Here is a 16933-nt window from a genome sequence, read left to right as displayed (position 1 = left end):
AACTACAAATGCATCAAGTTTTTTACAAATGATACTGATTCATTGAAATGAGAGAAATCAGCAATAAGATGTCTTAGTACTGTAATTTGTAGAGTGAGATATGCTAATACTGTTTAGAGTGCAGACATTCATAAGATATGTTTTGTTATACGTGTTCTAGTACCTTTTCAACATTATCTTCTATTAAGAAATATTCTTTTTTTCACATTAGCTGAAGTATGGATCCAATAAACGCATGTTCATAAAATTTCTACAATTACATATCCTACAGTGAGAATGTTGCATATTTGGTATATCACAGCAGCCTATTTTACCACAATTATTTCAGGCACAGATATCCAGAATTTCCCAGGGTGTATATAATAGTTCATAGTAAACTTTGTCAATGGACGTTGCTATGGCCAAGCTGATTGTCGGTAGTGACTCAGGCAGAGTATCTGGTTAACATTGTTAAATAGTACACTGAAAACAAGTATTATGTACTCCAGACAAGCTGAAGGTTTAGTGATGTTAAACATCTGTAATCACCAGTAATCAACTTTTAAAATTACTGGCAGAATAAGAACATTTACATTTCAGTTAATTACTGCTTGGTCCCAGTGTCTGTCATCACCAAAAAAATCTCAGTGGAAGTCTTATGAGAGAATAGTGTTAAGTGCTAGTGGTGTACTATGACTTCTGAAGAAAGTGATGTTGTGTATGTAAATTCCAGGGTTGGTGATAAAGGTAGCTAAAGACGCCTCTAATTGCTACATCCAATTATGCAAAGGTGTTCAGGAGATGGTGCAAGTGAACGAAGAATATAGGTAACATTGCTGGATTGGATGAAGTTCACTTTAAACTTAATCACACTGTTTATAGCATAATTATATGTTCTGGGCTAAAGAAAATTCCCACATTACTATCAAAAAGGTTGTAATTTTACCTGATGTATACGTGTGTGGTGTGGTTTGTCTTATATATGGCACACAATAGCACATCTGTTTACAAATGCTGGACACATACTCAAACAGGTAATAAGTATGTGTCCAGCATATATAAACAGATGTGCTATTGTGTACTGCATTTTTATCATGTAACAATTATCTGTGAGCAATATGTATATGAACATGGTGTTTTGGACTAGGGGCTGTGTGCTGTGTGTTTTTAAATATTTTACCAATGTCAAACATTTACAATGTACTGAGTTGTAAATACTTGACATCTTGTACTAGAGACAGCGTAACATGAACACCTCTTACTGCAAAAGAAGTTTAAGACCTGAAGATAACAGCTAAAATTGTGATACCATTTTTTTTGAATAAAATACATTTTATGCAATCTTAGCTTTTTACTGGTTTTTAACAATTAAAACAAATCGCCCTTCAATACTTTCATAATGAGAAAATTCCATCTAAATTATATGTCAACAATGTAAGACTTTAATTTTTACTTTATCTTGTTTTAGTGCCTTTTCCTAAAAACTTTCAGCTACCAAACAAAAAGTCTGTTGTCACTAAAACTACTAACTACATGTAGTACTGAACTATGATTGTGATACTGAAAATAATACAAGTACAGACGCAAATTATATTCCAAAGTTTACAAGTAACATATCTATGTGGTGGACTTTTACACTGACGCATTTTTTCTAGTAACAGGTTTATAAGATTTCCATTCAACTTTCATTTCTTTTTAGAACCATCATCACAGGAATTATAGTATATCCCGAATTGTCATGCTTTTGTCGAAACTAAAAAAAAATCTAGTAAGCTGTATTCTGCAGTAGAAACCTTCAGAAAAAATTTACAATGACTGAATCTCTGGGGCCATTCCAGACGGGATATCTCCACCTCTGACATTTTAATATGTGCACATGTTCTATTTAGTGCATCAGGTGAGAACTGTTGTACTCATTTCATGTTAAAGAAACAATATGCTAGAAAAACTAAGATTTATTGAACCATAGAACCAATATTCTATCAACTATTGTTAGTATATATATATATATATATATATATATATATATATATATATATATATATATGTATATATGTATACTGTCTAAGATGAGTCATAGTGTAGTTATTGCCCTCTATGTTTTCATATTTCTCTAGGATCGAAACTAACTGATCTTCATGAGGTCATCTTTTATCAATGTTTCCACAACTCTTCAAAAATCCGTCTCAGTTTTTAGAGATTATCACCTACTAAAAAGACAGTTTGCTATTATTCACACCTTTCAGCATCTACCGCCATTACAACAGCGATTTTTCTTGAGGCATAGGGGTATTTCCCCAGTCTCACATATATTGCATATCAGGTGGCATGGATTGTTGTATTTGGTTCTGCCAAGTATCTCAATCACTCTGAGGTGATATTGTCATCTCCAAGCGCCCTGTGTCGACGTGGGTCTTACACTGCTCTGTCAAATTCTTTTTGTAGTATCATATCCCTATATCATCTCCATCTTCACGTATTTCCTATTCCCTTTCTATAAAACTGCCTTCAAATTGGTTTCCTTTTTCTACCCATTATCTGTATTCCTTTACTTTTCAGCATTACATTCTTTGCTAAGTACTGGCCTGGCATCTGGTGTTTAGAAAGCCGCTTCTCTCTTTTTCCAAAGGTTGCTTTGATTTTCTCATTTGTTGCATCTATCTTTCCAACTCTTATGTATAGTAGCACAGTTCTGCATAACTTCTGCAGCCATTCTTGCTTTGCAATTATACATTTCCTGTCAGTCTCACTGTCATGTGTCTGTATTCTCTTTTGCCAGATTCATTTGCTGCATATTTATTTTTCATTCTTTCATCAAGTAAATTTAGAATGTCACAAGCTATGCAGAGAAATTAGTCAGCCTTGTCTCGTTGCTTATTTGACACTGTCTTGTTTTCATCAAACCCCTCGTCTTACACTGTATTCATTTCCAAAGTTTCACACAACAGTTGTCCAATGCTCCATTTCAAACTCTTAACAACCATGGCAATTTCAATGTATCCAGGTCCCATCTCCTCCGATGCCTACTCTTCTGCAATTTCTTCAGTTTTAATCTGCCATTCATAGCCGCAAAGAAATGTAATTTCACTTGTTACTGTATAAACGAATATACATACATCATACTGAGTTCGTGACTTCTATGAAAGCCATTGAATACACTATGTACGAAAAAGCCATAGCATATAGATATTATAAATCATCTGGTAAAACTTGTTTTGTTTTAACGATTTCCATTCTTTCTTTCTTTCTTTTGCTACTGCCTTTATCTCGCATTATGTGCAGGGTCGGCAGGGTTAATGTGAATGTTAAGGCGTAGCCGGATGCCCTTCCTCAGCTATCTGCGTCTAGTGTGAATCGTGAAATAGTGTGAACGTGTTTCAAATGTCTGAGCGTCATTTAACTGAGGTGGGACGTGGGGACCAGCCTGGTATTCACCTAGTAGGATGGGAAAACCGCCTAAAAACCATATCCAGGCTGGCCGGCACACCAGCTATCGTCGTTAATCCACTGGGTGGATTCGAACCAGGGCCGGGGCGCCTACCCGAGTCCAGGAAGCAGCTCGTTATCCCTCTCGGCTATCCTTTGTTTTAACGCTTTCCATATGTATATTAAAAAAATTCGTGTAATGGATTTATTGTTCTCTTGTGTTTTCTCATCTGCTAGTTGCCCTGGTGGCAGGCTAGGCTCGAAACCCTCAGACCATAACGTTTCTAACATAGCAGAGATATTTCCCTTAATGAAATATGTCGTTCATGAAAGTCATGCAATTTGAAGAGGACTATGTACCCAAAATTTTTATGAAAATCTGTATTCTGGGAAAGTCTACATGATGTTACATTTGTTTTAAACCTCTATGGACTTCATGCTCCATTGTGTTGCCTTATTGTCCTCTCAGTTTCGCCTTTTTATAAATTTCCTAGGCCCCATCCGTCTGGAGACGATCAGGTGCATTAAAGTCTTTTATTTTATTGTTACTGAAAAAGTTGGTTTTTATACCAATTTTACTTAGGATTTAGTCTTTGTGGTCTATCGGTCTACTAAGAACGGTAACTGTACAGAGCAGTTACTTTTTGCACACTGCCTGACAAACAAAGTGAAGCACGAGGAAAGAGAGTTGGAAACGAAATGGAGCTTCATGTGTTGAGAGTGCATGTGGTATTATTTCAGTGCTTACAAAATCACATCAAATTTATAAAGAACTTTGCACTGTGAGACCCCTTTTGACATTGCACAACCTCTAGCCTGAACACATACACTGATTTGGTTGGGAAGGGAGTTGTAAAGTCACTGTGTCCCTTCCTGAGGCTCCCAAGTGTTTTAGTCAGTCCCTGATATACCAGACAATGGCAGTGGTACTGAGCTGACTTTCGAGCTAGTCCCAAACATATTCTATTGAACACAGATCTGGCCATGAGAGAACGTCAACAGCAAGCAGGCATTTCATAGAGAGATATACCATTTGTGGATGAGCATTGTCCTGTTGAAACATGGCTTCATGATCAAGTCACATAAAAGGTAGGCACATGAGGTAGCAGGAGGTCATTGGCATGGTGTTGTGCCAACAGAGTTCCTGCACTACCATCAATGATCTGAAGTTATTACCAATGACTATCCATACCATGAGGTCAAGAGCACCACCACTGCACCTCTCCAGAACTTTGTTAGAGTGTCCCCCTCTCCAGATCACCACCCTACCTGCCAACGATGGGTAGCTCAGAACAGTTGTTCATCGATGAAACATTGTGTGACATCACTAATCACCAGTCAATGCTTCCCTGTTGCAGCACTCCCCCAAACACAGCCGTTTTTGTTGTAGTGTTCATGACAGCCTACACTTGGTATGATAATACCCCAGCCTAACTACTGCTAGTCTCTGATCATGGCTGTGGGATAAAACAGAATGTTCCAGAGCAGCAATGCAAACGGATTATGACATGTATGGTGCGCAATATGGCGGTCCTCCCCTGCAGTGGTCAAATGTAATTGACCTGAACCTCGACTAAGACTTTGCCTGCCTTCACGTTCCCATACAAACCAACATCTGCCCACTGTCACGGCTGAATTCCCCACAAATTTGGATATGCACAGTTCGACTAGGCGGCGAGTTGGAGACCCACAATGTGGTCACATTATAGCTGTGTCAGGTCCTGATAACGCTATCTCACATGAGTACATGGTGTCTGTGTGTCCATCAGAGTGATTAGTCAACATCTGACCCTGTTCACGCCCCTTAGATGCGCTATGTAATCTCGTGGCAACACTAAACAAGAACAACACAAGTGCCGTATGGTGGCCATTCTACATGTCACAGAAAATTGCAACTTCAATCATTTACACACCCACCAAATGTTTTGCAGGTGCTTCACTTTCTTTGGCAGGCAATGTATTATTAACATTATTTTGTCTGATGGCCCTACCTATTGAAATGCCATCACAGTCATTGGCACTCATTGTTTCCCCTGAGACATTCAACTGCGATCCCATTCTGCAATCTGCCATGATGTGGTATGCACAATAGCGGAGATTGCTTAGCACTGTTTACTTCTGAACTCATTTGTGCAGCAAAATGGCTTCTGAATACTTATTTGTGTTTTAATGTTCCATACTCTTTATTCCAGAGTATTTTCAGACCTTCCACCAATCGCCATGACTAGTGGCAGGCACCAGTTTCAGTTACTTTCTCTAAGGCCACTTAGTCCTTCAAATGAACGCCATTCAAGAAGCTGTGTAATTCAACTATCTCATCTGTACTCTGTGGATTAGAACAAATGTGTGATTGATATAGTGTATCCAGCAAGATGGTTTTAGGTGTACATTACTTAAGACTTCTCTCTACTGTTCAGCAGACTATCACAGACAGTTGCCACCAAAAGTGATACAGTTTATTTTCATTATTTCGATCTACTACAAAAATCAGATGTGGAAAGATCAAGAGTGTTTTGTATCAGAAATGAGGCAGATATGAGAACTACCTGTCATCTGGAGGACAGATGTAGGTAAGAAGTGTACAGAAAGCACATTTTATATTTACCCTTTCCCTCATCATATTTTGTCAGTACCAAAGGGAACCACCAATAATTCATCAAAAGTAAACTATATCCACCTTAACACTGTACCAAAGTTAATGAATATGACCAGAAGAGGAGTACCAATTAATGCCACAATGCCCATAGTAGTATGAAAGAACAAAGACGAATCATAGTTTACTATAAATTGGGTTTCAGTTTATTAGCAATCACAAGATAACATCTTTCTGGCGTCCACATATACACCAGGGTACAAGAAAACGAACCAGACCAAAAATATTATTAATGCATGGAATGGCAACAAGCAGGAAACTTAAAAACGAGTAGCCATCCCTTGTTTTATGTATAATGTACATGGCAGTAATCAGTGGCATAGTGTGATACAACTGTATGGGAAAGAAGCTGATAAGGATTAAATTGGTGTAACTAGTTAGTACTGTTCAATAGAAACATTTTAGTAAAATTGTCACATGGGGTAATACAGATTTTTCGTTCACTAGGAAGACACAGGTTGCTACATTTGATGCAGGCTGATGGTAACCTAATTAATGTGTAAGTTGCAGTGTACTGTATGATTAGTATCCAAACAGTACAGTGCAAACACACAAATACTGAAGTTCAAAAGTTGTAGCAATTTTGTATAATAGAAGAGAAAACATTGTATCAGAGGTAAGAGAACAAGATACATGGATAAATGGGTAATTTTAGAAACAACATATGAATACCAATACAAAGATAATTTACCCCCAGTTGCGGTAGGTCCACACATAATATATAAAAACTAAATTCTTGTTAAGTACAAAAAGCCATAGTGGCACATAGAACTTGAAAATTTTGTAAGAAATGTAAAGTTGACTAATATCACAATCCTTGCAAGATTATTTCATTGAAAATTCATAAATAAGCAGTGTTTACATCAATTTTGCACAGAGGGGTAAAATATATTTGAAGCAAGAACCCATGCAATGGGAGTATAGAGAAAGAAATCATAGTCATCAATGGTTCTACTGCTTGAATGGTTGACCCCATTCTACACAAAACAAATAAAGGACCAGATAAAACCTACACTTCAGAGGGAAGAAGGTAGAAGCAAATGTATATCTAGAGTCTGGCACATTATCCACACATTACAAAAGATTGCAATGCTCCTTAAAACACACAAGGTAGAAACTGAATTCCTTACAACTAATAAACGCAAAAACAATCTAATATGTAACAATGCATAAAATAGCAATTGGGGCATGTTCCATGATCTTCCAAGGACATCATGTATACCAAGCACATTAGAGCCAATACACTGGTCAGTAATAGCCACACACTTACTCAACATAGGACGCCCACCCAGAAACATAGAGCAAAACGTCAAAGCATTCCACTTCATAGTTTTCTATAACAATCACAACCTTAGTACTGACTTTTCTCTTGTGTATTCTAAGAGACGCTCTGTGAATATAGTTTCTTTACTGAGATATTGATCTCTGAAATAATAACAGTAGTATGGCGATCTACTACCTGAAGCATAGTTCAAGTTTCTGCCAACAGTCGGTGCTGCAGTCACTGAGAAATCCAAGATGGAGATGTTGGGAAATTAAAAAACAGATGATAGTCGTGTGACTAGGGTCTCCCATCAGGTAGACAATTCGCCGGGTGCAAGTCTTTCGATTTGACGCCACTTGGGCGACTTGCGCGTTGATGGGGATAAAATGATAATGATTAGGACAACACAACACCCAGTCCATGTGTGGAGAAAATCTCTGACCCAGCCCGGAATCGAACCTGGGCCTTTAGGACTGATAGTCTGTCATGCTCAACACTCTGCTACTGGGGGCGGATTACATGATAGTGATGGCGGTGATGGTAGGAAATTTAAGAATCCAGAATGGCACAACTGGGCCATTCTGCTATGTACCCCCTCCAAATAATTCTAGCTTTCCAGACAATATCAGCACAGTGTTGAAATGAAACGTTCTACAACTGCATAGTATTTTAATTGTAATTAAAATAAAATTACAACATAGCATCAGAGCAGTTATCTTGGCTGTGCTCAAAAGTATATGAACGGTATGTCAAATACTCTGCTGTTCCATCAGTAAAATTCATCTTACATTTATAAACTGCATGGAAACTATACAGCATCTGATATCAAATAAGAGAATAAATATAAAACATACGTTCTAGATATGGTTAAAAACCAAAAGCCACACATGTAATGTCACTAACGAATTATGAATATGTAGTTGCTAATGATATGTTTTACTTTGAGTAATTTAAGCACAGTGCTTCATGCTCCTGCTATTTCTTGGTGCTAATAGATTGCAGCATTCATAGTGATATTACTGTAATGTACATGATATAAAACATAACAGGCATTAAATTAATTATCTTCCTCATATAAATTGTTCTAGGATGCTTGCCATAAGTCTCAGTGTTCTTTCCGCATCTAAAATGTCACTAACACGAAGCATGCTGTATTCACGACAGGTGTCTCAATGTTAATTTTTACATGAACATATTGGTCAAAGTGATGTCTAAAACATCACTGTAGAATCTCAAAGTGAATGCTTCAATGCTGTTTTCATGCCTAAATAGTTAAACAACATATGTGGCTACAAAATAACATGATAAACAGAAAGCTGACATTTCAGACTACAGCTAAATCAGGCATTGTGGCAAAACTAGCCTGGCAAAGCTTATAAAAGCAGGAAACAAGTGGCTAAAGCATGACGCTAAACAGACAAGCAAATGAACATGTACTAGTAGAATAAAATTAATTTCATTATTTGGCCTACACTTTGTGCAAGGTGTAATGCATGCTCTAATCAAGTTTTTCAATATCTGTATTGTTCTATGATCCTTGTCAAGTGATGCAATGGTATATTCGTTTCCAAACATATAAAAGATGTTTTCATTATAATCTGAGGAAATGTTATTGCCAGTTCGAAAAAGGAAAGGCATCAGCTGGGGTTTCACAAGTTTTTCTGTGATGTTTCACTTTAGGAAGCTCCTTAGATCATTTTAGATTAGTTTAATACTTACTCTATAGATAACTTTGTAATGATGTGGAACATTTCAGTTTAACAAAGGATTTCTTTACATGCCATAATTCAAGTTTCTTTTCCTTTTTAATTGTAAAATTACTAATTATATCTAAAAATTCATCTATTGAGTAAAAGGAACTGTAATTCAGAAATTCTTTTCATTAGTTTTTAAATGTTGGTTGGCTCTCTGTAGACTTTTGATAACATGGTAAATACCACAGATTTTTGTGGCAGTATAATTCACCCCTTTCTGTGCTAAATTTGATTTAACACAAAGCAGTGAAGACCAGCCTTTCTCCTAGTTTTGAAACTATGGACACTGTTATTCCTTTTGAACTGGGGGGGATATAGTGCAAATCTACTGTGAATATCCCTAGTTCCTCAAATAAATGTCTCCAAGATTATCTCGGTTGGGCTGATCTATTATTCTGTTTACACAGTTTTGTGCAACGTATATGTCTTTCCTTAATTATGAATTACCCCAAAATATGATACAATTCAAAAGTACTGAATTAAAATAGACATAGTAAGCTAATTAACTTATATGTTTATTGTCAAAATTTGCAGTAACTGTAACAACATAAGTAGCTGAAATCAATGGTTTCAGCAGATCGCCAACATGATTCTTCCAATTCAATCTGCACACACCAAAAATTTGAAAAGTTCTGGCTCAGCTACAGACTCATGTTCAAACTCCATAGTTATTATTGTGTTGTGCCATTAACTGCACAGTATTGTATATACTCTATTTTATGCAAATTTAATGGAATCTGAAAGACATTACTTACAATTTCTTTAGCTACCCAGTTAATTCTTGCTTGTTTGGTGTTATTACTATACTTGTAACAGCAGTAAAAGAACTAGCTTAGCATATTCGTGTATATACAGAGGCAAGTCATTAATAGATACTAAAAACAATAAGGGACCCAATATTGAACCTTGTGGAACCCACCCATGATACCTCCCCATTTTGAGGAATCTACTGATTTTTGTACATTATGTAAACTATTTATTTCAACCTTCTGTACTCTTCCAGTTATATAAGAGTTAAACTATTTGTACACTGTCCAATTTATACCACAATACTTAGGCTTATATAAAAGAATTTGATAACTTACACAATCAAAAGCTATTCAGATGTCACAGAAAATCCCAACTGGTGATGTCTGGATATTCACAGTATTTAATATTTGATCACTGAAGCATTTTCTGTTGAAAAGCTTTTAGAAAAACCAAATTGGCATTTTGTTAGTACTTGGTGTTTACTGATATATGATGCTACTCTTGAATACATCACTTTTCAAGACATTTCGACGAAGCTATCAGAAGTGTGATTGGGCAGTAGCTATTGGCACCAACACTATTCACCTTTTCATGCAATGGTTTAACAATGGCATATCTCAATCTGTCAGGAAAGATGCCCTGTTTTAGTGTGCTATTATAGGTATATGTGACTGAGAATTCTACTTGTCTGTTGGGAGCAAGCTTTTAGTACTTTGTTGAAGATGCCATCAATTCAATGTGAGCTTTTACTTTCTTGTGAGTTTATTGTTTTCCTAGCTTCAAAAGCAGAGATGGATAGAATTTTAATTTTATCAAATTGCATAGGTATAATTATATTTCACTGTTTTCTTAGGGAAACTATTTTCATAAATACAAACCCACTAGAAAAAAGTTACATTTTGAATTAGCATCAGGTCGATGCTCACTGCACTAAACTTAGCTACAAGGTAGGTTATTTAGACACCACTGAAGCAAAGCCATGCGTTTATCGAAAGTCTGTACATTCAGAGAAATCAGTGTAATGTTTATTATTAAGCTTATTACTGTAACACCTTCCTTTGCTATTTTTCTTAAAATATACGTAGTCAAATAGCTAAAATGTAATATTTTTTCTAATTTTTAATTAGAAGAGCGCATTCATTCATATCATACCTTCGGAATACGTACATACAGCTAATCCTAATACACTCCTGGAAATGGAAAAAAGAACACATTGACACCGGTGTGTCAGACCCACCATACTTGCTCCGGACACTGCGAGAGGGCTGTACAAGCAATGATCACACGCACGGCACAGCGGACACACCAGGAACCGCGGTGTTGGCCGTCGAATGGCGCTAGCTGCGCAGCATTTGTGCACCGCCGCCGTCAGTGTCAGCCAGTTTGCCGTGGCATACGGAGCTCCATCGCAGTCTTTAACACTGGTAGCATGCCGCGACAGCGTGGACGTGAACCGTATGTGCAGTTGACGGACTTTGAGCGAGGGCGTATAGTGGGCATGCGGGAGGCCGGGTGGACGTACCGCCGAATTGCTCAACACGTGGGGCGTGAGGTCTCCACAGTACATCGATGTTGTCGCCAGTGGTCGGCGGAAGGTGCACGTGCCCGTCAACCTGGGACCGGACCGCAGCGACGCACGGATGCACGCCAAGACCGTAGGATCCTACGCAGTGCCGTAGGGGACCGCACCGCCACTTCCCAGCAAATTAGGGACACTGTTGCTCCTGGGGTATCGGCGAGGACCATTCGCAACCGTCTCCATGAAGCTGGGCTACGGTCCCGCACACCGTTAGGCCGTCTTCCGCTCACGCCCCAACATCGTGCAGCCCGCCTCCAGTGGTCTCGCGACAGGCGTGAATGGAGGGACGAATGGAGACGTGTCGTCTTCAGCGATGAGAGTCGCTTCTTCCTTGGTGCCAATGATGGTCGTATGCGTGTTTGGCGCCGTGCAGGTGAGCGCCACAATCAGGACTGCATACGACCGAGGCACACAGGGCCAACACCCGGCATCATGGTGTGGGGAGCGATCTCCTACACTGGCCGTACACCACTGGTGATCGTCGAGGGGACACTGAATAGTGCACGGTACATCCAAACCGTCATCGAACCCATCGTTCTACCATTCCTAGACCGGCAAGGGAACTTGCTGTTCCAACAGGACAATGCACATCCGCATGTATCCCGTGCCACCCAACGTGCTCTACAAGGTGTAAGTCAACTACCCTGGCCAGCAAGATCTCCGGATCTGTCCCCCATTGAGCATGTTTGGGACTGGATGAAGCATCGTCTCACGCGGTCTGCACGTCCAGCACGAACGCTGGTCCAACTGAGGCGCCAGGTGGAAATGGCATGGCAAGCCGTTCCACAGGACTACATCCAGCATCTCTACGACCGTCTCCATGGGAGAATAGCAGCCTGCATTGCTGCGAAAGGTGGATATACACTGTACTAGTGCCGACATTGTGCATGCTCTGTTGCCTGTGTCTATGTGCCTGTGGTTCTGTCAGTGTGATCATGTGATGTATCTGACCCCAGGAATGTGTCAATAAAGTTTCCCCTTCCTGGGACAATGAATTCACGGTGTTCTTATTTCAATTTCCAGGAGTGTATAAAAAAAAGACCGGAGGCAAACACAGTGACACAGATCTGCAGGAATAATTGGAGATGCGTTCACATAAAAGGAATGGAATGAAAAACGCAAAAGTGACTCAGTGGACCTTTCACATGCTTCGACAGCGTTCTAAAATAAAGAGAATAAAACAGTGATAGATAGAAATAAGTATCCCCTTAGTTTATATACAGGGTGTTACAAAAAGGTACGGCCAAACTTTCAGGAAACGTTCCTCACACACAAAGAAAGAAAATATGTTATGTGGGCACGTGTCTGGAAATGCTTACTTTCCATGTTAGAGCTCATTTTATTACTTCTCTTCAAATCACATTAATCATGGAATGGAAACACACAGCAACAGAATGTACCAGCGTGACTTCAAACACTTTGTTAACCCTCCGTCGCATGGAATCCCTGATGCGCTGATGCAGCCCTGGAGAATGGCGTATTGTATCACAGCCGTCCACAATACGAGCACGAAGAGTCTGTACATTTGGTAACGTGGTTGCGTAGACAAGAGCTTTTAAATGCCCCCATAAATGAAAGTCAAGACGGATGAGGTTAGGAGAGCGTGGAGGCCATGGAATTGGTCCGCCTCTACCAATCCATCGGTCACCGAATCTGTTGTTGAGAAGCGTACGAACACTTCGACTGAAATGTGCAGGAACTCCATCGTGCGTGAACCACATGTTGTGTCGTACTTGTAAAGGCACATATTCTAGCAGCACAGGTAGAGTATCCCATATGAAATAATGATAACGTGCTCCATTGAGCGTACATACTGACGAAACTAAAATGAGCTCTAACATGTAAATTAAGCGTTTCCGGACAAATGTCCACATAACATCTTTTCTTTATTCGTGTGTGAGCAATGTTTCCTGAAAGTTTGGCCCTACCTTTTTGTTACACCCTGTATAACAGAACAACGGTGTCAAATTGCATACAAAAGAAACTGCGTGCATGGTGTGTAACATTATAGCTCTACTGACAAATGTTAGATATTTTTTTGTAAACGTAACGTATCTTTGTGACTATTTAGAAATATTTTTCAATAATGGGAATTAGTTCCAGATATGTGTAGTACAGAAAATAAATAAAGAATAATCGTGACTGGCAGCAGGGATGTTATTGTATTACAAACAAGACCATTCTTTTCACAGTTTCAGGCTTCTTCAATTACTTTACAGTGAATTCACTACCAAAAGGGCAGATTAAGGTTTAACGTCCAACTGACGACGGATCACTGGAGATGGATCACAATCTTGGATTGGGGAAGGATAGAGAAGTAAATCAGTCGTGGTCTTCCAAAGAAACCATCCTGAATCTTGCCTCGATTTATTTGGGAAAATAACGGAGTTTCTAAATCCGGTTAGCCAGACAGGATTTTGAATTATGATCTTCGTGAAAACGAATCCATTGCTGCAACACAGCGCTAAATCGTTCGATCGTGGATTTGAAGTCAGGGTGTTAGTGTTTGGTCGACTGGATTATGAGAAAAATGATTTCCGCTTGCGCTCAGCTGTAATCAAGTTTTGCGCTACAAACTAATTAATGCCGACTGTTTTTTCATTTAGTTGGCTGTATGCAGGTCTTTCGTGTTTGTTTTGCATTTGTGACTATCCCTCGGCATATTTTCAGGAAAATTGGAGTCTTAATTTCTCGATCTCTAGCTACAATTGAGCTAATCCAGTCTAGCTGCTATGGCCATGCCTGTTTTGCTAGTGTACAGTTCGTGAAATAGCAATGAACTTCCAGAACGAATTTTAGCTCTGCTGTTGTATGTGCCCTCATACGAAACTTCCTGGCAGAGCAAAACTGTGGGCTGAATCAGGACTCGAATGTGGCACGTTTGCAAAGATCCCAGATACGTGTCCCCATTTAGCTCAAAGTTTTAATCTGACAGGAAGTTTCATATCGGTTCACACTCCACTGCAGAATGGAAATTCACTCTCGAAACAATCCCGCAGGATGTAGCTAAGCCTCGTCTCCACAAAATCATATCTTCCTGGAGTGACAGTCCCAAAGGTGTGCAGGAAAGCCTCTGTGCAGTCTGGAAGGAAGGTGGTGAGGTACTGGCGCAAGTGAAGCTGTGAAGGTGGGCTGAGAGTCATGCTTGGATGGCTCAATCGGCACTTGTCGACAAAACGCAAAGTTCGATTCTAAAAAATATGGCAGACCGGTTCAGTCTGTCAGAATGTGTGAACACTTCCAAATATGAATGAAAAGCATTAGTGAACTCAGACGTTACTTACACATTAAACAGACTGCGTGCCACTAATTGAATCTGAAGCAAGCACACTATGGAAATTAGTGCCGCACCCTTACCAGAGTAGGGCTCCACACAGCAGGGGTAGTACTCCTCGTTGCGCGTGGCGGGCACGGCCAGGATGTCCCACTCGACGGACAGGTAGAACTCACTCAGGTCGATGCCCACGCTCACCAGGTTGCTGCCCGATACTTGGTCCATGTGCTTCAAGTCCACCTGCAAGCGCCAGTCCCTTCACTCACTCCCACATCTCACTGGTCCCTGGAACTTCTAAGGAATTAGGTGTATCGGAGACTACAATACTGTATAAGGCCGTGTATCGGATACTAAAACAGATTTGGTCGAGTAGCGTATATTGCAGTACTGCTGTGTACTCTCAAACCTCGTCAGAGACAACCCATATTTGAAGAAACACACATCACACTATTATCTTTGATGTTCATTCTTACGCAAATTCACAATTTTCAATTTGTATTCTCGTGTATTGATAAAAGAAAGAAAGTCTTCTGGTGTATAGTGTATGTAAAGTAATTACAACCATTTTTTCGACCATATACATACCTAATGATAAAACCATGGCAAAGTATTTCATTATGACTAATAATGGATTCACTTCGACACTGACCATGTGTTGTGAGAAAGTACTAACATTTCGGCACTTTAGTCCCTTACAAATTTACACCTACACCCACACCCACACCCACACCCACCCACCCACCCACCCACCCACACATAAACACACACACACACACACACATACACACACACGCTCAAAGTACAAAAAGTCAACTAAACTATTAAGGAATATAAATTGATATAGAATATGATGAAACACTTTACATCGAAATTTACATATTTTAACAAGTTACTACCTTTCGATAATTTAAATTCTGTGAAAAACTTAGATGACAGAGTAAACACAATACATCTCAGAGTTTGTTAAAACTGGAGAGTTGGGATAAAATTCAAATATTATTTATTTAAATTGGATCTGAAATATAAATTCTAAAACGTGTTTAAATTAGACAAATACTCGTAGTAACGTAGTATTTGGATTTTTGTAACACTGAAATAATATTTAGAAATTGAAAAGTAATGTTCAGAAAAAAGACAGCATTAAATTGTAGTTTTGTCTTTACGAGTATCCAAAACTATCAAGTTCTTTGAACTCTTGTGAATAGGAAAATTAAATTATATTTAAATAGAATATTATTATTTCGAATGATTGGAGATATTACGTTAAAATTACCAACATGTGTTTAATATTTATGTTTGTCAGCGATCTGCATAAAGATGTTCATATGAAAAAAACTGTGCTGACATTGGAGAGGTGCATCATGTTTTGTATGGGAAAATGGAGAAAATAATTGCTTGTCAGTTGCGCGATTAGGAAGACGTGTTTTCTAGTATCTACACATGTTAATGTATTGCGCAGTGTTAGCGCCCCTCTTTAAGATGTTTGATACACAACTGGAACAAGAAACAACAAATAAACCGAGAATATTACAGAAACTAATGTGACTTTTCCCCCCCTTTTCTTTTTAATTAAGCTTAAACTTGTGGTGTCACCGCCAGACACCACACTTGCTAGGTGGTAGCTTAAATCGGCCGCGGTCCATTTAGTACATGTCGGACCCGCGTGTCGCCACTGTGTAATCGCAGACCTAGCGCCACCACCAAGGCAGGTCTCGTGATACGAGAGAGCACTCGCCCCAGTTGTACGAGAACCTAGCTACCGCCCCAGTTGTACGAGAACCTAGCTACCGACCAGATGTACGAAGCCTTTCTCTCTCATTAGCCGAGAGACAGAATAGCCATTAGCTAAGTTAATGGCTACGAACTAGCAAGGCGCCATTTGTATCAGTGCCTATAGCTTACGAGTATTCAAGAGAGATGTATTCCAAGGACTAATAAAAAGATAAGTAATAAGCATCTACATACTTTCCTTCTTATTCATTTATAAGTTCTCATGTTCCAGACTTCACGCCCGTCTGCGTTAGCCTTGCGTGCCCTATCGGCTACAGCGTTAGTCTAGCTTGCCTTTTCAGCCATCTCAACTTCACGGTGTCGGCCCAGCTACCGACACAACAAAACTACGAACCTGAATGTACTACTTACGCAGTTTCGACTTCTAACAGATCGTAAAGAGCGACGCTAAGTGTACTGTGTTCCCTCATTTTCTACTACTATCTAGTACTGAACTCACGTCAGCTGTGACGACATGAGCCCT

General features: G+C 39.3%; 1 protein-coding gene across 1 annotated transcript in view; it reads right to left on the bottom strand.

Moving 5' to 3' along the window:
* LOC126412670 (acetylcholine receptor subunit beta-like 2) overlaps window positions 1-16933 on the bottom strand; it is a 311004-nt gene that overhangs the window by 187239 nt on the left and 106832 nt on the right. The window contains exon 7 of the mRNA XM_050082373.1: window positions 14763-14919. Within this exon, the coding sequence (XP_049938330.1) occupies window positions 14763-14919 (157 nt within the window). The remainder of the gene's footprint in view (window positions 1-14762; window positions 14920-16933) is intronic.

The sequence above is a fragment of the Schistocerca serialis genome, chromosome 7 (genome assembly GCF_023864345.2).
Source record: "Schistocerca serialis cubense isolate TAMUIC-IGC-003099 chromosome 7, iqSchSeri2.2, whole genome shotgun sequence".
In the NCBI taxonomy this organism is placed as follows: domain Eukaryota; kingdom Metazoa; phylum Arthropoda; class Insecta; order Orthoptera; family Acrididae; genus Schistocerca; species Schistocerca serialis.
The sequence above is the reverse complement of the archived record's forward strand: the minus strand, read 5'-3'. Positions and strand labels throughout refer to the sequence as shown.